Source organism: Loxodonta africana, chromosome 14 (genome assembly GCF_030014295.1).
Source record: "Loxodonta africana isolate mLoxAfr1 chromosome 14, mLoxAfr1.hap2, whole genome shotgun sequence".
Lineage (NCBI taxonomy): Eukaryota > Metazoa > Chordata > Mammalia > Proboscidea > Elephantidae > Loxodonta > Loxodonta africana.
Window position 1 is genome coordinate 92,050,351 of NC_087355.1, and position 23,859 is coordinate 92,074,209.

General features: G+C 49.1%; 1 protein-coding gene across 3 annotated transcripts in view; it reads left to right on the top strand.

Annotated features, from left to right (window-relative positions):
- PPP1R16A (protein phosphatase 1 regulatory subunit 16A) overlaps positions 1–23,859 on the top strand; it is a 35,431-nt gene that overhangs the window by 9,118 nt on the left and 2,454 nt on the right. The window contains exons 2-7 of one of the 3 annotated variants that reach the window (XM_064268277.1): positions 17,607–17,747; positions 21,102–21,373; positions 21,494–21,614; positions 21,789–22,108; positions 23,057–23,127; positions 23,220–23,365. In XM_064268277.1, the coding sequence (XP_064124347.1) occupies positions 21,850–22,108; positions 23,057–23,127; positions 23,220–23,365 (476 nt within the window). In that variant the 5' untranslated portion in view covers positions 17,607–17,747; positions 21,102–21,373; positions 21,494–21,614; positions 21,789–21,849. Of the gene's footprint in view, positions 1–29; positions 110–17,606; positions 17,748–21,101; positions 21,374–21,493; positions 22,109–23,056; positions 23,128–23,219; positions 23,366–23,859 lie in introns of all 3 variants that reach the window. The other 2 variants (XM_064268275.1, XM_064268276.1) reach the window with 2 other exon arrangements.

Consider the following 23,859-nt stretch of genomic DNA (forward strand, 5'->3'; position numbering starts at 1 on the left):
AGTCCTGAACCATTTTGCATTCCCACCAGCAATGACTGAGAGCTCCTGTCCCTCCACATCCTCTCCAGCATTTGGTGTTGTCAGTGTGTTGGATTAACCATTCTAATAGGTATGTAGTGATATCTCATTGTTGTTTTGATTTGCGGTAACCTACTGACATGATGTTAAGTGTTTTTCATATGCTTATTTTTTGTCTGTATATCTTTTCAGTGATGTTTCTGTTCAGATCTTTGGCCCATTTTGTGATTAGGTTGTTTATTTTCATATTGTTGAGTTTTATGAATAATTTTTTATATATTTTGAATACAAGAGCTTTATCAGGTCTGGGTTTTGCAAATATTTTGTCCTAGTCTGTGGCTTGTCTTTTCCTTCTCATAGTAGTGTCTTTCCCAGAGCAGGAATCTTAATTTTAATGAAGTCCAGCTTGTCAGTTTATACTTTTTTGGATTGTGCTTTGGGTGTTGTGTCTAAAAAGTTGTTGCCAAACCGAAGGTCACCTAGATTATTTCCTATGTTATTTTCTAGAAAGTTATGGTTTTGTGTCTTAGATTTAGGTCTGTGATCCATTTTGAGTTAACTTTTGTGAGAGATAAAAGCTGTGTGTCTAGATCTTTTTTTTTTTTATGTGGATGCCCTGCTGTTCCAGCACCACTTGTTGAAAAGATGATCCTTTCTCCATTGAGTCCCCTTTGCTCCCTTGCCAAAGATTATTTGACTGTATTTAAACGGGTCTATTTCTGGGCTTTCTGTTCTGTTCCACTGATCTATTTTTATATTTATATTTTAGTTATCTATTTTTATCTATTCCTTTGCCGAAACCACATTGTCTTGGTTATTGTAGCTTTATAGTAAGTCGAAGTCAGGTACTGTCAGTCCTCCAACTATGTTCTTTGGTATTGCGTTGGCTATTTTGTGTCTTTTACCTTTCTGGATAAACTTTAGAATCAGTTTGTTGATATCCACAAAATGACTTGCTAAGACTTTATTGGGATTGCGTTGAATATATAGATTAAGTTGTGAAGAACTCATGTCTTAATAATATTGAGTCTTCCTATCCATGAACATGGAATATCTCTACGTTTTATTTAGCTCTTCTTTGATTTTTTTCATCAGAGTTTTGTAGTTTTCGGATGTAGCTCTTGTCCGTATTTTGTTAGATATGTACCTAAGTACTTATTTATTTATTGCTGCTAATGTCAGTGGTGTTGTATTTTTTTTTTTTTTCAAATTCCAATTCTTCATTGCTGATGTATAGGAAGCAATTGACTTTTTATATTAACTTATGTCCTGCAACCTTGCTATAACTGCTTGTTAGTTTCCAGGAATTCATTTGTTGGTTTTATTGAATTATCTACTTAGAGAATCGTATAACCTGCCAACAAAGTTTTATTTTCTTCTTCCCAATCTGTATACCTTTTTTTTCCTTTACTTGTTTACTTTCATTAGTGAGGACTTCAAATATGACGTTCAATAGTAGTAGTGACAGGGGACATCCTTGCCTTATTCCTGATCTCAGGGTAAGGCATCTAGTGTCTCACCATTAAGTATGATGTTAGCTGTTTTTGTAGATGCTTTTTTATCAGTTGGAAGAAGTGCCCTCTATTCCTAGCTTGCTGAGAGTTTTTACCACAAATGGGTGTTGGATTTTGTTAAATGCTTTTCCTGCATCTATTGATATGATCGTAAGATTTTTCTTCTCTAGCCTGTTGATATAATGAATTCATTAATTGATTTGTGAATGTTGAACTAACCTCGCATACCTTAGATAAATCCCACTTGATTGTGGTTTTTTTTCTTATATTTTGCTAGATTCGATTTGGTGCTTTTTTGTGTAATAAAGGACTTTTGTAACTATAAAAAAAACCGTAACTGTACATGAGGGAAATTGGTCTGTGTTTTCTTAAGTTGTCCTGTCTTTGGTTTTGGATCAGGGGAATGCTGGCATCAAAATCATTTGGAATGTGTTTCTTCCTCTTCTGCTTTTAAAAAGGTTTTTGTGGGATTGATATTATTTCTTAGGCAAATGTTTGATAGAATTTGCCAATGAAGCCATCTGGGCTTGGAGTTTTTATTGTGGGAAGGTTTTTAATTAAAAATTCAATTTGCTTAATAGACATAAGGCTATTCAGATATTCTTGAATCTATTTTGACACTTTGTTTCCTCCAGAAAGTTTGTACATCTTATCTAAATCAAACATCAGCAATTTTTTTCTGTAAAGGGCCAAATAGTAAATACTTCAGGCTTTTTAACCTATTTGGCCTCTGATGTAACTACTCAAATCTACTGCCAAAGCACAAAACAGCCATAGACAATATGCATACAAATGAGTATGACTGTATTCCAATAAAACCTTATTTACAAAAACAAATGGTGGGCCAAATTTGGCCCAGGGGCTATAGTTTGCCAACCCCTGATCTAAGTTTTTCAGTTTATTGTCATAAATTATTCATAATATTCCAACTTTTATCCTTTTAATGCCTGTAGGATTGGTAGTGATGTCCCCTTTTTCATTAATGATATTGTAATTTTTGTCTTCATTTTCTTGATCAGTCTAGCAAAAAGTTTATCAATTTTACTGATATTTATTTTCAAAGAAACATCTTTTGGTTTCAGTGTCTTTCTCTGTTATTTGTCTGTTCCTAGTTCATTAACTTCTGCCCTTATTATTTTCTTCTACTTTGGGTTTAATTATTTTTTTTATTTTTTTTAGCTTCTTAAGTCGAAAGTTTAGGCCGTTGATTTGAGCTTTCTTATGTTGCTGTTGTTAGGTGCCTTCGAGTCAGTTCTGACTCATAGTGACCCTATGTACTACAGAACAAAACACTTCTCAGTCCTGCACGGGTGCTCACAATTATTGTTATGCTTAAGCCCACTGTTGTAGCCACTGTGTGAATTCATCTCATTGAGAGTCTTCCTCTTTTTTACTGATCTCTTTTTTTTTTTCTAAGGGCTACTTTAACTATATTCTTATATTTTGATATTTTTTCTTTTTCATTAGGTTCAAAATATGTTCTAATTTCCATTTTGATTTCTTCTTTAACCTATAGGTTATTTATAAGTGTGTTTAATTTCTAAATATTTAGGAATTTTTCTAGATCACAGATTTCTAATTTAATGCCACTCGGTCAGTGAACATACTCTGTATGTTTTCAGTACTTTCACATTTATTGAGCCTAGTATTGTGTCCCAGTATATGGTCTATCTCAGTGAATGAATTATTATATATTTTTTAATTTTATATTATGGAAATTTCCAAACATCTACCCAAGTAGGCAGAATAATACAGTGATTCCCACATATTCATCACCAACTTTGACAGTTGTCATCTCATGATCATTTTGTTTCATCTGTACCTTTACCCACTTTCTCACCTCTTATATTATTTTGAAGCAAATCTCAGATATCATGTAAACTCTAAATATTTTTGTGTATATTTCTAAAAGTGATACTTAAAAAAATACATCACTTTAATAACATTATTACATTTTTAAAAAAATGAGTACAATTCCTTAATATAGTCAGTGTTCAAATTTCCAGTTGCCTCATAAACGTTATTATTGTTGTATTTTTTACAATTTGTTTGAATCTGGATTCAAATAAGTGCATACATTTCAAGTGTCTCTTAAGCCAAGTCTCTTAAAATATGTAGCTTCCTCAATCATTTTTTTTTTTTTTCCTACTCAATTTATTTATTGAAGAAACTGGGCCACTTGTTCTGCAATTTCCTGTACTTTGGATTTTCCTGATTGCACCCCGTGGTGTCATTCATCACCTTCCCTGTCCTGCGCATTTCTTATAAATTGGTGGTGGAATCAAGGTTTGATCAGATTCAGATTGAGTTTTTTTTAGGACATGATGTGGTGGTTAAGAGCTCATCTGCTAATCAAAAGGTCAGCAGTTGGAATCCACCGGCCGCTCCTTGGAAACCCTAGGGGGCAGTTCTACTCTGTTCTATAAAGTCACTGTGAGTTGGAATTGACTCAGTGGCAATGGGTTTGGTTTTGCTTTATTTTACGGAAGATTTATTGCATTGGTCAAATCTGCTGCAAAAGACCTCTTTAGAGTGTTAAAAAGCAAAAATGTCTCTTTGAGGACTAAGGCACACCTGATCCTGTTGTACATAGGGTCGCTATGAGTCTTCACAGAAGGCAGTTGTTCTTCCATCATGAGGCATGTTATATCTATTCGTCTCTCTTTTTGTGATTAATGAACATTTCTCCTCATCACTTGTTTGGTACAGCTGTGTGGGAAAGGGCAGCTGTCTTACACTGGGTTCTCTAGAGAAGCAAAACCAGTAAAGTGTATAAATATATACATATATGGAGAGATTTATATCAAGGAAACAGCTCACGTGATTTTAGAGGCTAGAACATGCCAAGTCCATGGATCAGGATACAGGCTTCTCCTGATTCACGTAGCTGCCAGGGCTAGCCAACCCAAGATCAGCAGGTTGGAGAGCAGGGCTCTTGCTCACAGGCTGTGAAGATTGACAAATCCCAAGATCAGTAGGCAAGACTGGAAGGCTTCTCCTCATTCACATGGCTGCAGGGGCTGGCGAACCCAAGACCAGCAGGTTGGAGAGCAGGGCTCTTGCTCACAGGCTGTGAAGATTGATAAATCCCAAGATCAGTAGGCAAGACTGGAAGGCTTCTCCTGATTCACATGGCTGCAGGGGCTAGCGAACCCAAGATCGGCAGGTTGGATTCTTGCTCGCAGGCTGTGAAGATTGACAAATCCCCACATCAGCAGGTAAGCTGCCAGCTCAAGTCCCAAGAACTGGAGGTCAGATGAACAAGAGGCAGATGCACCTGAACACATCTCCCCAAACCATGCATAGTCTCTGAATGAAGATAATTACAAAGTCACACTTGCACTTAACATGATACAATTAACACACATACAACCAAAACACGCTAGCCCCGTTTACATCTTATATTTTGTAAGTGAAGAAAACAAAAATGTTTGATGTACACATACAAAGCAGAAATACTCTTTAACAATTATAGTCCTTGTTTGTGCAATGGGCTGCATGGCTGTAACTAGTATTTAGAACTACCTTTTTCCACCACCCTTTCCGTATTCCCTTTGCCCTCAGCAAGCACCTCAGCTGGTTGTGGTTCTTTGGCTGGTGGGGTGACCCAAACATTCATTCCTGAAGGGTCTGGGCCATTAGGAGTCATGTCGGAATTTAGTTGCTGCAGTTTTCCATTTGGAAACCCTGGTGGCGTAGTGGTTAAGTGCTATGGCTGCTAACCAAGAGGTCGGCAGTTCGAATCCGCCAGGCTCTCCTTGGAAGCTCTATTGAGCAGTTCTACTCTGTCTTACAGGGTTGCTATGAGTCGGAATCGACTCAACAGCAGTGGGTTTGGGTTTTAATTTTCCATTGACCTTAGTCACAAGGTGTGGTACTACTAAGAGACGCCTTAAAGGATTTCCTGCATTCCAGACATACTCTCCTTTACCTCCAGTATGTAATATCAATCCGATTTCCTCTTGGTAATCAGGATCAATCACACCAGCCAGTATGGTAACCCCTTCTTTGCCTGTTGATCCAGAGGCACGAGGAGCCCAGAGTGGCCAGGTGGCCATTTCAGTGGAATCAGTGATGTGTCTCCAGGTGGGAGCATTCCTTCCTTTGGAACTAAGACCTCTAGACCTGCAGAGCATAAGGTTGTGGGGACAGGAAGCAAAAATCTTTTGAGTGGGTCACTAGGGCTAATAGTGAGTGGTGCCACTCCCATTTCCAGCCTTTAATTCCTGGACCCATGAATCCTGACTATGGGAGAAGCAGAACCATATATTGGACGCTGGTTTAGAACATGTACAGCCTCCTGGAGAATACTGCTCCAACCCTGCAGGGTATTACCACCTAGCTGGCACCATAATTATGTCTTTAGGAAGCCAGTCCATTGTTCTATCAAGCCAGCTGCTTCAGGATGATGGGAAACACAGTAAGACCAGTGAATTCCATGAGCATGGGGCCACTGCCACTCTTCTTTTGCCGTGTATTGAGTCCCTTCATCAGAGGCAATGCTGTGTGGGATACCATGACAGTGGATAAGGCATTCTGTAAGTCCACAGATGGTAGTTTTGGCAAAAGCATTACGTGCAGGGAAGGCAGATCCATATCCGGAGTAAGTGTCTATTCCTGTAAGGACAAGATGCTGCCCTTTCTATGATGGAAGTGGTCCAATGTGATCAACTTGCCACCAAAGTGGCTGGCTGATCACCTGAAGGGATGGTGCTGTATTTGGGACTCAGTGCTGGTCTCTGCTGCTGGCAGACTGAGCACTCAGCAGTGGCTGTAGCCAAGTTAGCGTTGGCAAGTGGAAGTCCATGTTGCTGGGCCCATGCATACCATCCATCCCTGCCGCCATTGTCACTTTGTTCTTGGTCCACTGAGCAAAGACGGGAGTTGCTGGGGAAAGAGGGTGACTGGTTTCCACAGATGCGTCATCCTGTCCACTTGATGGTTAAAATCCTCATCTGCTGAGGTCACCCTGTGGTGAGCGTTCACATGGGACACAGATACCTTCACTTACTGCCCCATCCAGAGAGGGCTGTCCACGTACCTCTTCCCCACAAATCCTTGTGTCTAATTTTCCAATCATGTTCCTTCCAAGTCCCTGACCATCCATCCAAACCATTGGCCACAGCCCATGAATCAGTATACAACCACACATCTGCCCACTGGGAGGCTTTCGCTTCACCACTGTCCTTCAGGGAGGTCCCAGAAAGGGGCTGTAGTGCTGCCGCTGTCCACTTTGAAGTGATCCCTGCATGTCACGCAGAACCATCTGTAAACCAGGAATGAGTTTTCTCTTCTTCAGTCAGCTGATCATAAGGAACTCCCCATGAAGCCATAGGAGCAGACTGGGAGATGGAAAGTAATGTGACGGGAGTGGAGACCATGGGCATTTGGGCCGCTTCCTCATGCAACTTACTTGTGCCTTCAGGTCCTGCTTGGGCCCAGACTCTTATATACCACTTCCATTTAATGATGGAGTGCTGCTGTGCACATTCAACTTTATGACTCTGTGGGTCACATAACATCCAGTTGACATTCACCCAGCTCAGGCCACATGGTGACTTGGTGTTCCATGGATAAGCCTTCAGTCTCTGCTAAGGCCCAGTAACAAGCCAAGAGCTGTTTCTCCAAAGGAGAGTAGGCATCTGCAGAGGATGGTAGGGCTTTGCTCCAAAATCCTAAGATTCTGTCCTATGGTTCACCAGTAAGGGTCTTCCAAAGGCTCCAAACAGCATCTCTGCCACAGACACTTTAAGCACCATTGGATCAGCTGGATCATATGGCCCAAGTGGCAGAGCAGCTTGCACGGCAGCCTGAACCTGTTGCAGAGCCTTCTCTTGTTCTGGGCCCCACACAGAACTAGCAGCTTTTCGAGTCACTTGACAAATAGGCTGGAGTAAAAAAAAACCCAAATGAGGAATATGTTGCTGCCAAAGTCCAAAGAAGCCCACTAGGTGCTGTGCCTCCTTTTTAGTTGTGGGAGCAGCCAGATGCAACAACTTACCCTTCACTCTTGAAAGAATATCTTGACATGCCCCACACCACTGGACCCCTAGAAATTTCACTGAGGTCGAAGGTCCCTGAATTTTTGTGGGATTAATTTCCCACCCTTTAGCACACAAATATTTTACAGGTAAGTCCAGAGTCATTCATTGATGCTTCTTTACTAGGTCCAATCAGTATAATGTCATCAGTGTACTGGACCAGTGTGATGTCTCATGGAAGGGAAAGGCAATCAAGTTCCCTGCTGACTAAATTACAACATAGGGCTGGAGAATTGATGTAGCCCTGAGGTAGGCAAGTGAAGATGTGTTGCTGGCCTTGTCAGCTGAAGGCAAACTGCTTCTGATGGTCCTTTGAAACAGGTATGGAGAAAATGGCATTAGCCAGATTAGTAGCCATATACCAGGCACCAGGAGATGTATTTGCTCAAGCAACGAAACTACATCTGAAACAGCAGTTGCAATGAAGAGTCACCTCCTGGTTAAGTTTTCGATAATCTACTGCCATTCTCCAAGATCCATCTGTTTGTTGAACAGGCCAAATAGGTCAGTTGAATGGAGACGTGGTGGGCATCACCACCCCTGCATCCTTCACGTCCTTGATGGTGGCAGTAATCTCTTCAATCCCTCCAGGAGTGCGGTATTGCTTTTGGTTTACTCTTTTCCTAGGTAAGGGCAGTTAAATGGCTTCCACTTCACTTTTTCTACCATAATAGCCCTTACTCCATTTGTCAGGGATCCGACGTGGGCGTTCTGCCAGTTGATGAGTGTATCTATTCCGAGTATGCATTCTGAAATGGGGGGAATCACTACAGGATGGGTTTGGGGAACCACTGGACCTACTGTGAGATGGACATAAGCCAAGACTCCATTAATAACCTGACCTCCGTATGCCCCTACTCTGACTGGTGGGCCACAGTGACGTTCTGGGACTCCTGGAATTAGTGTCAGTTCAGAGCCAGTATCCAGTAATCCCCGAAAAGTCTGGTTATTTCCTTTTCCTCAAGGAACAGGCACCCTCATAAAAGTTCGTAGGTTGAGTTACATTCTGCCTGTCACCATAGTTGGCAGTCCTGTAAGGCGTCGATGGCTGGATTCTCAGAGTTGGAGACCACGTCATTCTCACTGTCTGTGGGCTGCCTCTGTAGAGGCAATAGCTGCACAGATTTCATTTCCTTTTCTGTGGACCCACTGTCCCAACTCGTGCCTCCAGAGGAGTAACATTCTTGGCTGGCTTCAGGTCAAATGCTTGCTTTCTTTTCTAGGATTCATCAGTCACCCTTATCATATCCTCAAGTTTTTTTGAACTCTGTCATCCTGTATATTGTATCCCTTTCTGTTTTCCTCCCCCAAGACATCCCTCAAGGAGTCGTCTTTTCTGACCCAGCAATGGTGATGCTCTTAGACTCCCTTGCTTGCTGCCACGCCCTTGTCCTCCTCCCTGTGCCCTGCAACACCTCGGCTTCCTGGATGCTTGTCCTCCCTCTGCCGGTACTCACCCCCTCCACCTGCAGCTCCTTTCATCACTGTGTGAGAAGAGGAAGTGAGGGAGGCAGATTTCCAGTTCTTGAGTCTGGAAATGTTTGGTTCAGTCCTCACACCTGGATCTTGATTTACCTGGTGTCTTAATCATCTAGTGCTGCTATAACAGAAATACCACAGGTTGACGGCTTTAACAAAGAGAAGTTTATTTCCTCACAATAAAGTAGGCTAAAAGTCCAAATTCAGGTGTCAGCTCCGAGGGGAGGCTTTCTCTCTCTGTAGGCCTTCTTGTAGACTTTCCCCTAGACTAGGAGATTCTCCATGCAGGGACCCCAGGTCCAAAGGATGTGCTCCATTCCCGGCACTGCTTCCTTGTTGGTATGAGGTCTCCCCTCTCTGCAAGCTTCCCTTTACTCTTTATCTCTTGAGAGATAAAAGGTGGTGCAGGCCACACCCCAGGGAAACTCCCTTTACATTGGATCAGGGATGTGACCTGGGTAAGGATAGTGTTACAATCCCACCCTAATTTTTTAACATAAAATTTCAATCACAAAATGGAGGATAACTACATAATACTTGGAATTGTGGTCCAACCAAATTGATACATGCATTTTTTTGGGTGACAGAATGCAATCCATGACACCTGGGTATAGAGTTCACAGTTGTCTTCAGAACGTGAAGGCGTTGCACTGTTGTTTTCCAGAATCTAAAGTTGCAGATGAGAAGTCCAGAGCCATTCTAATGTTTCTTTGTAGGTGCCTTCGCCTCTGGAGGATTTGAGGATTTTCCTTTTATCCTTAGACTTCTGAGATTTCTTAACAACTTGTCTCACCACCAGTTGCCATGGAGTCGAATGAATTATTTAGGTGTGAGTTTTTCCTCCCACTCCCTCTCCCCCTTTTTTTCTCACTTGTTGTACTGAGTTCTTGGTGGGCTCTTTCCACTCCGAGAAGTCATTCCCTTTAGTTCTGGGAAGTTCTCTATTTCTTTGATATTTTCCAAGCCTCCTCATCCCCCACTCCTTTTTTGTTTTCTCTCTTTGGAGCTTTTGTTAGTCTCTTGCTGGACCAATACGTCTATTTTGTTTTTTGTTTTTCTCATATTTCTTTTCTCTGTCATTTTGTTCTACATTTCACAGATTGCCTCAGCTTTGGATTTCAACCCACCTTTACATTTTTTTTTTTATGGAGCCGTATTTAATTTCCAAGAATGTGTTCTTGCCTTTGACTGCTTCTCCCACTGCACCCGGTTCTCACTGTGAGTGCAGTTTCTTTTCAGTCTGAGTTTGCTGATTCTTTTCTTAGCTCTGTTTCTCTGAAGATCTCTGCTTCTTCTTTTTCTTGACTTTTTTTCCCTAAATTTTATTTATTCTGATGTTGTTGAGAATACACAGCAAAACATATACCAGTTCAGCAGTTTCTACATGTGCAGTGACATTGATTACATCCTTTAAGTTGTATAACCATTCTCACCCTCCTTTTCTGAGTTGTTCCTCCCTCGTTAACATAAACTCACTGCTCCTAAGGTTCTTACCTAATCTCTCTATTGCTGTTGTCAGTTTGATCCCATATAGATAGTTCTTAAAAGAGTATAATGCTCAAGGCAGACATTTTTTACTAGTTAAGCTAAACCGCTGTTTGGTTTTAAGATGACTTCAGGGAATATTTTTGGTTTAAGGTTTAAAGATTATCTTAGGGCAGTAGTTTCAGGGGTTCATCCACCCTCCATTACTCCAGAAAGTCTAGAGCCCATGAGAATTTAAAATTCTGTTCTGTATCCCCCCTCTTTCGATCAGAATTCTTCTATAGAATCTTTGATCAAATGTTCTGTAATGGTAGCTGGGCACCATCCAGTTCTGGTCTCATGGCAAAGGGTACAGTTGTTCATGGAGGTTATTAGTCACACACATTTCATATCCTCCTCCTAGTGTCTTGAGTCTTTTTCATCTTGATCCTGCTCTTTCTAGTTGAGGCTCCCTTCACATGCCAGGGCCTTGGCTGACTACATTGCTGGAGAGTGAGGAGGAGAAGGCTCAGGAGATGGCTCTATGGCTGGCAGGCTTTGTGGTGTCAGCCTGGGAGCCCAAACTGCCTAGGCAGGGCTTATTCTTGGGGCCTAATCCTTATTCCCATTGTCCTGATGGTTCCCTCACAGCTTTCTCAGTTTGCTCTATATATGGGCTTACCTACTGCCAAGGATCAGGATCAACTTGGAAGTGACAGGAGCAATTTGGGAGATGGAATACAGTTCATCAGCCAGGACAGCTTTCAACCTCAGCTCCTTCTCAGCTGTGTTCACAGGCAGGGAGACCTTGCTCTTGGCTGTGCATGCCCCTGGCCCTCGCTTTTGGTCTCCGCCCTGCACAGGCAGGTGTTACCACTCTTTAGCTCTGCCAATAAGTGCCTGGAGGCACCTTACTCTGCCAGGTGGCCTCCTGCCTGAATGCACTCAGCTGTTTCCGTGGGCCAGGAAGCCCACCACAACCATCTCTCATCTCCTGGTTCTTGCTTCTCGTACCATCTTGTGCCATCTCATGCCATCTCAGTGTTACAGCTGTTTCTTTCTCCTGAGTCTAAAAGGTTCTCAGCACCAGGACCCTGGATCCAAAGGACATGCTCCACTCCCAGGTCATCTTCTTGATGGCTGTGAGGTCCACTCTCAACCTCTAGGATTTGCTCTTGTAAGCCTAGCAGGATTGCAAAACGAACCAATCCTCTTGGTGGGCCACAGGCACCTTATTTGCATAGTCATTGTCCAATCCCTGCAAGAATTTTACACACTTTATTTGCATAGTCCCAGCCAGTCATTTTGTGGGAGTTACAAGACCATGGCCAGAAAGACCACATAAAAGTGGTTCACAACACCTCACCTGCATTTCTGTGTTGGAACCTCTCCTCGTCAGTCCCTGCGTCCCTTGATCTGGGCCCTGCTTCTCACGCTGCCTCCACCCTCTCGCCAGCCATCCTCAGCCTGGGTTCTCTCTGGGTTACTGTGAAGCACCCATGTTACATCTGCTCGGTTAGCTCCCATCAGTCCTCCCATCACTTCCTAACTTCCATAAATTGGCAGAGTAACTGTGAAGTCTCTTCTTTGTGAATGCTGCCCACCAGTTCTCTTCTTGGGGCTTTTAGAGTCGCAGACATTGTGGTGCTTGCCTGCTCATGTCATCATCTTGACCCCCTATTGCGTGACCCCAATGCTGGGCCCTGTGCTGCTGGCAGCAGCCCACCCCCACTTCCTCTTCCTGCTGTCCCGTTGCATGGAGGGTCACCATCTGTGTGGGGGTGGGTCTGGAGTCAACCTGACCCAGGGTTGCAAAACCAACCCTTCTGAGGGGCTTTTCCCTATACTTGCCAGGCCTCAGTTTGCAGATCTATGCAGTGGGGGTCGTGGCCCTGCCAGAGCCATGAGGCTAAGGAGACTGTGCTCGTGAATTGGGGTCTGTGACCCTGGTTACTAGCAGGGTCCTGGAGTCCCGCCCTGCCCTTCTTCCCTGTCTCCTGGCTTGTATACTCAGTTCTCCTGAGTCTCTTCTTAAATGTAGATATCTAAAGCCTCTGACACCTTGTTGTGAGTTGGTTTATTAGATTTGTTTGGAGCTGGGTGGCAAAGGGAAAGAGAATCGAGGAGGGCAGTTGGAGGCCTCCCTGATTTCTGGGCAGAGACCCTCCCCGATTTTCCACTCTGAACGGTACCAGGCAGGCTGGAAGCTTGGCCGAGCACAGGCACCATGGGATCATCCCACCCACTGTCAGCCTGGCAGAGAGGACTGACCAGTGAGGGACAAGTATTATTGAGCCAAATGAAATTATCCCCATAGTAGCTTACAACAACAGACATTACCTTGCAGTCACTGTGGATCAGGAATTGTAGAGCAGCTCAGCTGGGTGGTTCTGGCTCAGGGTCTCTCCCAAGGGTGCAGTAAAGATGTCTGCATCATCCGAAGGCTCCAAGGGCTGGAGGATACCCTTCCAAGATAGCCCCTCATGTGGCTGTGGGCTACAGGCCTCAGTTCCTTGCCACATGGAACTCAGAGCTGCTTGAGTGTCCTCACAACACGGCCACTGGGCTCCCCCAGAATAAGTCATTGTCCAAGAGAGTGCAGAGAAGCTCCCGTGCCTTTCATGTCCTACTCTTAGACATTATTTGTGTCACTTCTGCCATAATCTGTTCATTATAAGCAAGTCACAGAGTACAGCCCTCACTTAGGAGGAGGGCATTTACTCTACTCTTTGTCCTTTGAAGGAAAGAGCAGTATCAAAGAATCTGTAGACATGTTTTCTTTTTTTATTGTGCTTTAGGTGAAAGTTTACAGCTCAAGTTAAATTAATTAAATTTATACACAATGTTATGTGACACTTGTTGCAATCCCTATATAATGTTAAAGTACACTCCCCATTTCTACCCTGGGTTTCCCGTGTTCATCCAACCACCTCCTGTCCCTTTCTGCCTTCTTGTCTTGCCTCCGAACAGGAGCTGCCTATTTGGTCTCCTGTATCTGCTTGAACTAAGAAGCACAGTCTTCGTGACTATTATTTTATGTTTTATAGTCCAGTCTAACCTTTGTCTGAAGAGTGGGCTTCGGGAATGGCTTTAGTTCTTGGTTAACAGAGCGTCTGGGGCCATGGCTTCAAGGATTCCTCCAGTCTCAGTCAGACCATCAAGTCTGGTCTTTTTACATGAATTTGAGTTCTGCATCACACTTTTCTCCTGCTCTGTCAGGGACTCTCTGTGTGTTCCCTGTCAGGGCAGTCATAGGTGGTAGCGGGCACCATCTAGTTCTTCTGGTCTCAGCTGATGGGGTCCCTGGTTTATGTGACCACTTTGTCTCTTGGGCTAATATTTTCCTTGTGTCTTTGGTGTCCTTCATTCTCCTTTGCTCCAGGAGGGTTGGGACCAATTGATGCATCTTAGTTGGCGGCTTGCAAGCTTTTAGGACCCTGGACGCCACTCACCAAAGTGGGATGCAGAACATTTTCCTAATAAACTTTATTTTGCCAGTTGACCTAGGTGTCACCTGAAACCGTGGTGCCCAGACCCCAACCCCCTTGCTGCTCTGTCCCTTGAAGTGTTTTGTTCAGGAAACTTCTTAGCTTTTGGTTTAGTCCAGTTGTGCTGACTTCCCCTCTATTGTGTGTTGTCCTTCCCTTCACCTAAGATGATTCTTGTCTGTTATCTAGTTAGTGAATTCTCCTCTCCCTACCTCCCCACCCTCTTAACCAACAAAGAATATTTCTTATGTGTTTAAACCTTTTCATGAGTTCTTCTAGTAGTGGTCTCATACAATATTTGTCCTTTTACGACTGACCAATTTCACTCAGCATGATGCCTTCCCGATTCATCCATGTTGTGAGATGGTTCACAGATTCATCCTCGTTCTTTATCGTTTTGAAGTATTCCATTATGTGTATGTACCATAATTTATTTATCCAGTCATCTGTTGATGGGCACCTAGGTCGTTTCCATCTTTTTTGCTATTGTAAACAATGCTGCAGTGAACATGGGTGTGCATATATCTATTCGTGTGACGGGTCTTATTTCTCTAGGACATATTCCAAGGAGTGGGATTGCTGGATCATATGGTACTTCTATTTTTAGCTTTTTAAGGAAGAGCCAAATGGATTTCCAAAGTGGTTGTACCATCTTACATTCCCACCAGCAGTATATACGTGTTCCAGTCTCTCCACAACCTCTCCAACATTTATTATTTTGTGTTTTTTGGATTAGTGCTAGCCTTGTTGGGGCGAGCTGGTATTTCACTGTAGTTTTGATTTACATTTCTCTAATGGCTAATGATTGCGGACATGTTTTACAACCACCACAGTCCTCCACTTGACACCACACACAAACAGCAGCTCCAGGTGTGTTACAGACCTAGATGGGATGCAGACTGAACTATAATCCTCAGAGAAATGCAAATTGTAGCCATAGTGATGTCCCACTACCCACATACCAGCTTGGGAAAAATTTAAGTTTGAAAAAAACAAGTGTTGGGGAGAATATGGAGAGTAACCGGAACCCTCTGATGTTTGTGGGAATGGACATCAGTACGGACACTTGGAAAGCAGTTTAGTGTCCAGTATAACCCCGTGATTGCTCCCGGATTTTGCACAGGTATTCACAGCTGCACTGCCTGGCACAGCCCTGGCATACCTCGGCAGTAGGAGGCTGCATCATGGGAACTGAGCAACACGGTGAAAACTAGAGCCACAGGCCACAAAATGGACAAACACCACAAACATAATGTTGAGTACACTAGCACAAGACAAAAGAATGCACATAGTATGACCCCATTTGTGTAAAGTTCAAAGCTGTGAGCACTGAGCACTGTTGTCACTGAAAAAGTGCTCTGGGGGGGATATGGCTGTGGGGTGTAGAGGAGGGAAGGGAGGGGCTCTGGGAACTGTTCACTTTCCTGCTGGGTGTGGTTACAGGGTGTTAGTGTGTTCCTATCACAGTATGGTGTTTTATGCACATGTCCATATTCACATGTCCATTTTCCGTGTTGGAAGAAGCTTGGTGTTTTACTCTTTTCCTTTGTTCTTTAACTTTTTAGGTAATTCCAAATTCACACACCTGTTTCCATCGAGTCAATTCTGACGCATAGTGAGTCTATAGGACAGAGTAGAACTGCCCCACAGGGTTTCCAAGGAACAGCTGGTGGATTCGAACTTCCGACCTTTTGGTTAGCAGCTGTAGCTCTTAACCACTGTGCGGTCAGGGCTCTCGATTCACATACCAGGCCCAGTGCATACAGCTGCAAGAAATAATCCAGAGAGATCCCTCACGCACTTGCCCAGCTCCCCCTAGTGGTAGTATCTTGCATAACTAAAGTACGCTGTCTGCAGTGGGACATTGACCTTATTCAGATTTCACAAGTTGCATGTCTGTGTGTGTGTGTGTGTGTGTAGTTCAGTGTACGTAGTTTTGTCATACTACCAGTCAAGACACAGAACAGTCTATCACGACGACGACTCCTTCCCTACGCCTCTGCTGACTACTCTCCTGACTATGCTTGACCACCTGGACACATCCTCGCAGCCTCCTTGGGCCCTGGCCTCTCCCTGGGCCCCTCTGTCCACCCTCCCTGCCGTGCCTGTGGTGGGGCCACCTGGGCTCCTTTCTGCAGTGTTGTAACTCCCCTTACGCCTACTTTTCTCTGGTGTCTGAGGAGAGCTGGGTCGGATCACACCCTCATTTCGTTGAAAGCCTTCTGTGGTTCCCACGGCCTGCTGGATGGAGGCCAGACACCTCAGCCTCAGACAGAAGACACACCAGGATCCAGACGAGGTGTTGCAGGGACCTTGGTCCCCTGCAGTCTCCATCTCTGCTGCAGCCACTCCCGATGCTTCCAGCTTGCTCTTCTGGGGCAGGACCTGGCACTCACTCTTCCTCTCCTTCCATCCTCATCCCCACCCTGCCCTCCCTGCCCCATACCGCCATATCCCTCTGCCCACTTGCTATCCACCTGATGTGCTGGGGCACTGCAGCCCTCCCACCCAAAGCAGAACTCCTCAGGTTATTTGTGGAGAGGTTTTCCTTCAGGTGGCTTGGAAGTTAACACAACACAATCTCCCATCTCTCTGCTCCCTCCCCACCCTTCCCTGTAATCTTGCTTTTGTGTCTTTCTCCTTTTTCTTATGCAAACATAAAGTTATATGTTTTTTCCTTCTTAAGAAAACCAAAAACCAAAACAAATGTTGAGCCTCTTCCAACTCATAGCAACCCTACAGGTCAGAGTAGAACTGCCCCGTAGGGTTTTGAAAGAGCAGTTGATGCATTCGAACTGCCAACCTTTTGCTTAGCAATCGAGCTCTTAACCACTGCGCTACCACAACATATACACGATTTTATACCTTTTCGCTAAACCAGTATTTCTTAGAGATCTTTCCATAGTAGTACATAGAAACCTTCCTCATCTTTTATTTTTAGGAAATGAGTAATATACCATTATATGAACATACTGTAGTTTATCAGACCCCGTTGATAGATTATTTCCGTATTTTCTGCTGCGGCAAATACCTGGCCGTCGTGTGCCCTGTTTCGCACGCGCACGGGGAGCGCTGCAGAGCAGGATTGCGCCCCCCGGGGGAGAGCACCAGAAGCAGAACTCCTGACTTCCCTGCGCGCCCCTAAAGCTGCTCTGGGGTCGGTCCTCTCAGTACGGGACCCCTGCCTCCTGTCTGTCCCTATCCCGCACATCCCACACACCTGTCCACTCTTCCACTCCGGCTGCGCCATCTCCTTAACTGCTGCGCTCACGCTACCCGCCCCTCAGAGCAGTCGGGCGGTCGGCGGCCTCGCTCGGGCCGGGGCTTCTGGCCTCCCCACTGGCCTCCGAGCTAGCGGACCCAGGCTCCTCGCTCCCTGGGGAATTCGCTGGTACCCCCTCCTTTGTCCTGGAGTCTCAGCGCAGTGGCCGGCAGACAGAGAAGGCCACTGGTGCCCTGGTTCTCCGCCTGCAGCCTCAAGGCGCCCCAAGGGCAGGGGCTTCCTGTGCAGCCCATGCAGGACGCAGACCCCTGTGACAGCCCAGGTGCTGGGTGTGCCCACTGCCTTCCCGCCCACGGCCTCAGGGAGACCCCTCTTCCAGGCGCTGGGTGCATCCCCGAGGAGCGGTGGAGAGCAGGGCGTGGACCATTCCTGCCAGAAGCTTGCGGGTCTAGGGGAAGAGACCAGCGGAAAAACAACTCGGTGTCAGTACAGGGAAGCCCGCTGGACCGCGCCCTCGAAGGTGAGTGCTGCAGCCCTCTGGGACGTGGAACCTGCGTATGTGTGTGTGGGGGGGGGCCGGGGCGGAATGGGGTGGAGTCCAGGGCGGGGCCAAGTACCTAGGGGGCGGAGCCCGGGGGAGGGGTGGGGAGGGGTGGGGTCCAGGGCGGAGCCAGATCCGTTATGGGTGGGGCCCAGGAGAGGGTGGGGCTCAAGAGAGACAGGCTCTTTGTACCTCTACAGACGAGTCCTGTCCTGGTACCTCTAGCCTGACGCGCTGGTGTGAGCATGGGATTTGCAGTAGGGCGGGCTGTGCTTGGACATGCGCAAACAGTACACTGGTCCGTGTTGTGACCCGCGAGAGTAAGGCCTACCGGGGCTCTCCCCTGTTTTCAGCTTGGGAGGCGCTGTCAGCCCGCCTCCACCGAGGCTGCTCTCTGCAGGGTCCACAGCGACTTTTCTAGTGGCCAGAGCCAAGGCTTGCCCCTTTCCCTCACTTCAACTTAAATACTGTTTCTCTCAACCCCCATGGGCCGAGAGGTGGACCCGAAGTCTTGTCCACACCAGGCTTCCGCCCTGTCTCTGTCCAGAGGCGGTGCTTGTCTGGGCCAGGGGTATCTTCACTGACACACTCAACGCAGACCCAGGAGTAACACACACCTATGAGTGTGTGGGTGTCGTCTTTTCTGCACACACAGCAGCATATGGCACACGTTGGCACCATGCGTGAGGAGAGTGTCCCGTGATGGGTCAGGACTTCCCCACCCGTTTCCAGAATGGTCTTGGTCCTGCTTCGGGCCAGGACACCTGAGCTGGCGGCTTAGTAGATGCTGCCCTCCTGCCTTCCAAGGACTGACCCTCCACAGCCTCACTGACTTCGTGCCTTTATCTTCCCACCTCCTGCTTTTCCTATGTCTCTTCCTCACCCTTCTTTCTCCCCCACACCCCTTGTTCTTCCCTCCTTATCCTCATCCCCCTCACCCCCTTCTCCCCATCCTCTGCTTTCCTTTTTCCCTCCCACAGCCCCTCTTCCCTGCCTCCCCTCCCTCTCCCTGAACAGACCAGGCCTCCACCTGCCTGCATCCAGTCCTGGTATACCGCCCTCAGAGGGCATCCCTTCCCCATGGCACAGCACAGGCTCTCTGCCTCTGACAAGGCTTGGCTGGAAGGCCCTGGAGGTCACCAAACCCAGAGTGACCTCCATCTGCCTGCATCCAGGGCTTGCTGCCCTTGTAGGCGCCAGCTCTGCTCTGGCTGCACCTCCGCCATGAGTTCTCAGAAGGACTCTGTGAGGCCCGCAGAGAGACAATGTGGTAGAGTGATTAACAGGCGAGTCCTGGGTCTAGACCTGGCCTCAGTTTCCCCACATGGAGCTGGGATGACAGGGATTTACCAGAGGAGGGCTATGGTGGTGGAGACAAGGTGAGGGGGACCAGGCATCCTGGCCCATGTGAATTTGTCCTGGCTGGTGCTGCCAAGAGCTGGGCTGGTATCTGGATGAGTGTCCCCCACCCCGAGGCTGGTGCCTGGGGCCCAGAGGTTCTGGGTAAGGGGGAGAAAAAGGGGGGTCCTCCCACCCTGGGGCACACACTGCTCTCGGACTTGGGACAAAGTGATCAGATTGTCTCTGTTTGACATTCCAGGGAGGCTTGGGGCAGGATTTGTGGATGGTGCAAGCTGCCCTGCTCTTGGCGTGGGTGTGTGTGTGGTGGTTGTTTGGTGGCTGGCAGAAGGGCGAGTCCTGCATGCTCTGGTGGGCCATTTTCTGGACCACCAGGTAGCTAGGAGGAGGTGGCAGGGTGGGTGGTACTCAGCTGCAGGGCAGCCAAGACTCAGGTAGGAGAGAGGTGGCCTTTCCTCTCAGAACCCCCAGACCCACCACCGGCCTTTCCTCTCAGAACCCCCAGACCCACCACCGGCCTTATCCTCTCAGAACCCTCAGACCCACCACCGGCCTTTCCTCTCAGAACCCCCAGACCCACCACTGGCCTTTCCTCTCAGAACCCCCAGACCCACCACCGGTCTTTGGCCAGCCTGTTCCCTTTGAGGTGGCCTTTGAGCAAGGGGACTGGGCAGACACAGAAGGGCAGTGACTCACAGCTAAGAACTCAGCCTGGGGGAGGTGGGCGCTGTGACAGCCCCTCGAGGACCATTGGGACGGGCACCCCATTTCAGCATGGATGTCCAGTTTTTGGGTCACCTTGGATAGCTGCTTTTACCTTAGAGGAGAAAGCTGGGCCCTGGAGCAGGGAAGTTATCCACTCTAGGTCACCCTGAGACCTCCCTCAAGAGCTTTTGACAAGGAGTGCCTGCTAAGGGGCTCTCAGGGGGGCCGGCCTCACAGGGGGGCCTGGAAGACTGGCCTGTAGAGGTGAGGCCCATGTGTTTGGAAGGGCAGAGCAAGCCTCCCTCGTGCTTCAGGGACCCAATGTGGTGCTTTCTGTCCACTGCAGCCATAGCGGGAATGGGTGGGGTACCCCAGCTCAAAACGACATTTTCAACCCAAAGAACTGTTTTCTGTTCTCAGGTTGTCTTTTCTTTTGGAGAAGAAGAAAGGCACTTAGAATATTGTTTATTTTATGAAAGGATGGGGTAGTAGATGATTCTTAAAAATCCTTTAAGGTTAGCGGAATAAGGAGTTGGCACCGACATTGGTGCAGTCTCTGAGAAGTGAAGCTGGCCCCTGAAGCCCCGTGAGGGCCCCTCTGTAGATACGGGCAGCCTGGAGTGCTCTGCAGGGTCCTCTCCTTGGCCTGGGACTGTGGAATGGGCAGGGGCAAGGGGTTGCTCTCCAGGTGCCTTCTCTGAGGTCCCACAGCTAGGTGTGGCAGAATATGGAGGTCCCAGCATGCTGTGGGTGGCCTGCAGGGAAAGGGAGCTCATACGGGGATTAGGGCCAGTATCATCATCTGTGTGGACTGGGGAGCAGCCCAGGTGCTGTCAGACATGGCCCTTTGGCCCTCCTGGGGTTTGGGAAGCTGTCTCTAGAGGGGCTTGGGCAGGACTCTGGCACCTGGAGAGGTGGTCTTTCTTGGGACAGCAGCCCAGGGGGAGTGTGCCCACGATGGCAGTCCGAGAGCAGCCCAGGAGCCTCCCAAGTCCCCGGACTGTGGGTCCTGAGGTGCTAACCTGTCCCTCCCTGGTCCTCGGTCCCCCAGGGAGATGATGAGCCCTCGGGGCACCAGCCTGCCATTGCCCTGTGCTTGCAGCTTTGCACTGTGCAGTGCCCTCTGTGGGGAGAGGGTGGGCCCCACACAGGTCAGCCCCTGGAGATGGCACTGAGCCCATGGTTTTGCCAAGGCCCAGGGGCAGGGACCTGGCTTCCCAGAGCCTGCCCTGCAGTGCACCAGCCTGCTCTGATGTGCTTCCTCTTCAGGCCGGTGCTCCAGCTCCTCTGTGTTTGTGCTGCCGGAAAAGGTGACTCCGCAGACTGGCCAGCCTGCCTGCCCTCAGGGCCTTGGCCGCCTAGACAGCCTCCCCACAGCAGCCCCCCATGCACCTGGGGCCCAGGACTGTGAGCATGTGCTGAGTGGCCCAGCCCACAGGCCTTTGTGCCCTGACAGCACCCTGGGCCATACACTGTGGGGGTAAGGGGAGGCCAGGCCATGGCTGTTCGCAGGCCCCACCCAGGGTCCTGAGGCCTGAAAGGTGAGCAGCAGGGCTTCTAAGACTCAGGGGTCACAGGTGGCTGCTGCCGATTGGCCCCTGTGTGCCCTTCCCCCTTGGCGAGGTGCCAGGAAGCTGAGACTCTGTTATCTGGGTAATTAGCTTCAGACCCTGGACCGAGGCCGGCCAGTTCCTGCAGCTGCTTCCCACAGGCTGTGCACCCTGACCCTGAGAGGGAAGTGAGGCCCAGCTTGGCCAAGCAGCTAAGGTGCCAGGTGGCCTGGTGAGTGGGCCGCAGTGCCTTCCCAGCTGCCCCCTTACTGGGGCTGTGCCCTCAGGTCAGCCTGAGCCTGGTGAACTCCAGGGCCTCCCGACCTGGCCTTGCCAGTGGCGGAGGGCCTGTGCCTTGGGGAGGGGATGCCCCCTGAGGGTGCCAGTACAGCCAGCCGCCCCACAGGCCAGGCCCCTGTGCCCCTCCGCGGGCCCCTTGAGCTGCCACACCAGCTGCAGCCCCTGCCATGGCCGAGCACTTGGAGCTGCTGGCAGAGATGCCCATGGTGGGCCGGATGAGCGCCCAGGAGCGGCTGAAGCACGCCCAGAAGCGGCGTGCCCAGCAAGTGCGGCTGTGGGCCCAGGCCGAGAAGGAGGCGCACGGCAGAAAGGACCCCCGGGAGCAACCGTGGAGGAGCACAGACTGTGGCCGGTTGGAGAAGCGGGTCCTCTTCCCTCCTGGTGTCGTCCTCCTGGAGGCTGCTGCCCGAAACGACCTCGAGGAAGGTATGTGGATGCAGAGACCCAGCCAGCGGCCATCTTGTTGGGCCCCAGGCAGCACCCCTCTCCACAAGTGCCCAGGCACAGGCAGGCCCTGCTTTGGCTCTGTTACCCTCCTGTGCTGGGCTCCGGCCTCAGCCGCAGCTGCCTTGGGCACCCCACCAGGCAGTCACCATGTGGGCTGTGTTAGGGAGCAATCTTGGACAGGGCAGGGCAGGGTGGGGCCGTGGAGCTACCCTCCCCCCACGCGATGCCCCACCTCTGTGGGTTCTTCACTTCCTCCCTCCTTACCTGAACATCCTAGTGGGGCAGGCAGGCCCTGAGGGGTCAAATGTCGCCATGGATCCTGTGAGAGGGTGCTCAGCAGTGGACAGCTGCCTTCCAGCCCTCGCACTCCAAGCCCAATGCTGGGTTGAGGCCACCTGCCTTCATTGAGGCGGGGAGGTTGGCCATAGCCTCTGGGAGTCCCCGTCCTCTCCAGGCTGGTCTTAGGGCACTGTGGCAGCAGGACAGAAGGAAGGAGAGGGATAGTCCAGGTCACACCCCAGAACGTCCCTGTGTGAACATAGCCCCTCTGGGCTCCAGAGGATTCTGCTCTAGAGGGGTGCTGACACCCCCCAGGCCCCACACCTCCCTACAGCCTTCCCCACGGGCAGGCCTGCCCCATATGCTCCCTCTCCTGGAGGCACAGCTTAAGGCGTACATCCGGGCCTGGCCGGGGCAGATAGGATGCCTGGGCTCCTGGCCTCTGAGCCCTCGCCCTGGGCTTTGCGATCCCTCTACCATCTGTACCACTGTCTGTACCACAGGGACCCCAAGTACAGTGGGCCCAGGTGGCCTGGAGCACAGGGGCCTGGGTAGGTTCTAGACTGCAGCAATGGGGACCAGGGGTAGCGTGCAGGCTGGACAAAACCTCTACCCCAGTCTTGACCACAGTCTCTCTCCTCCTTGCAGTCCGTCAGTTCCTTGAGAGCGGTGTCAGCCCCAACCTGGCCAATGAGGATGGCCTGACGGCACTACACCAGGTCAGCGTGCACTGTAGGGGCTGGGGGGTGGGGGTGAGGGGGCTGGTGGGGCCCAGATGTGATCCAGTCACTCAGGTCCCTGTGGCTCACAGTGCTGCATCGACGACTTCCGGGAGATGGTGCAGCAGCTCCTGGAGGCTGGGGCCGACGTCAATGCCTGTGACAGTGAGTCCTGGACGCCCCTGCATGCTGCAGCCACCTGTGGCCACCTGCACCTGGTGGAGCTGCTCATTGCCCGGTAGGGCCTGGGAACAGGTGCAGCCTGGGAACAGGTGCAGCCTCGGAACCAGGGCAACTGCAGCAGGGAGGGGATGTCTTCTCCTTGAAGAAATAGCCCAGCCCTTGGCCTCCTGTGTCCCCACCTTTGGTTGTGCAGATCATGCCTGCATCCTGGCTTGGGGGGTGGGGCTGGAGCGGGGCCTGGGGCAGGTGCATCAGGCACTACTGCCTCTCCAGGGTCTGCACAAAAAGAGGCCCAAGAAATCTTGGGCAAAATGATGAGAATAGACTTGGAAAAGGAGAGAGAGCAGAGAGCCAAATTGCGACCCTGAAGGAGGGACCTGGGGCACAGGTGGGGCCTTTAACTTTAGCGAGGAAGAGGGCAGACCAGGGACTGGGCTCCTGAACTGACCTCAGCCAGCATGGGGAGGGGACGCTGGCTTTACCAGGGTCCAGAGGGTGGGGTCCCACCCTCGCCATAGCTCCTGAGCCCTATGCTCACTCTGTCCATCC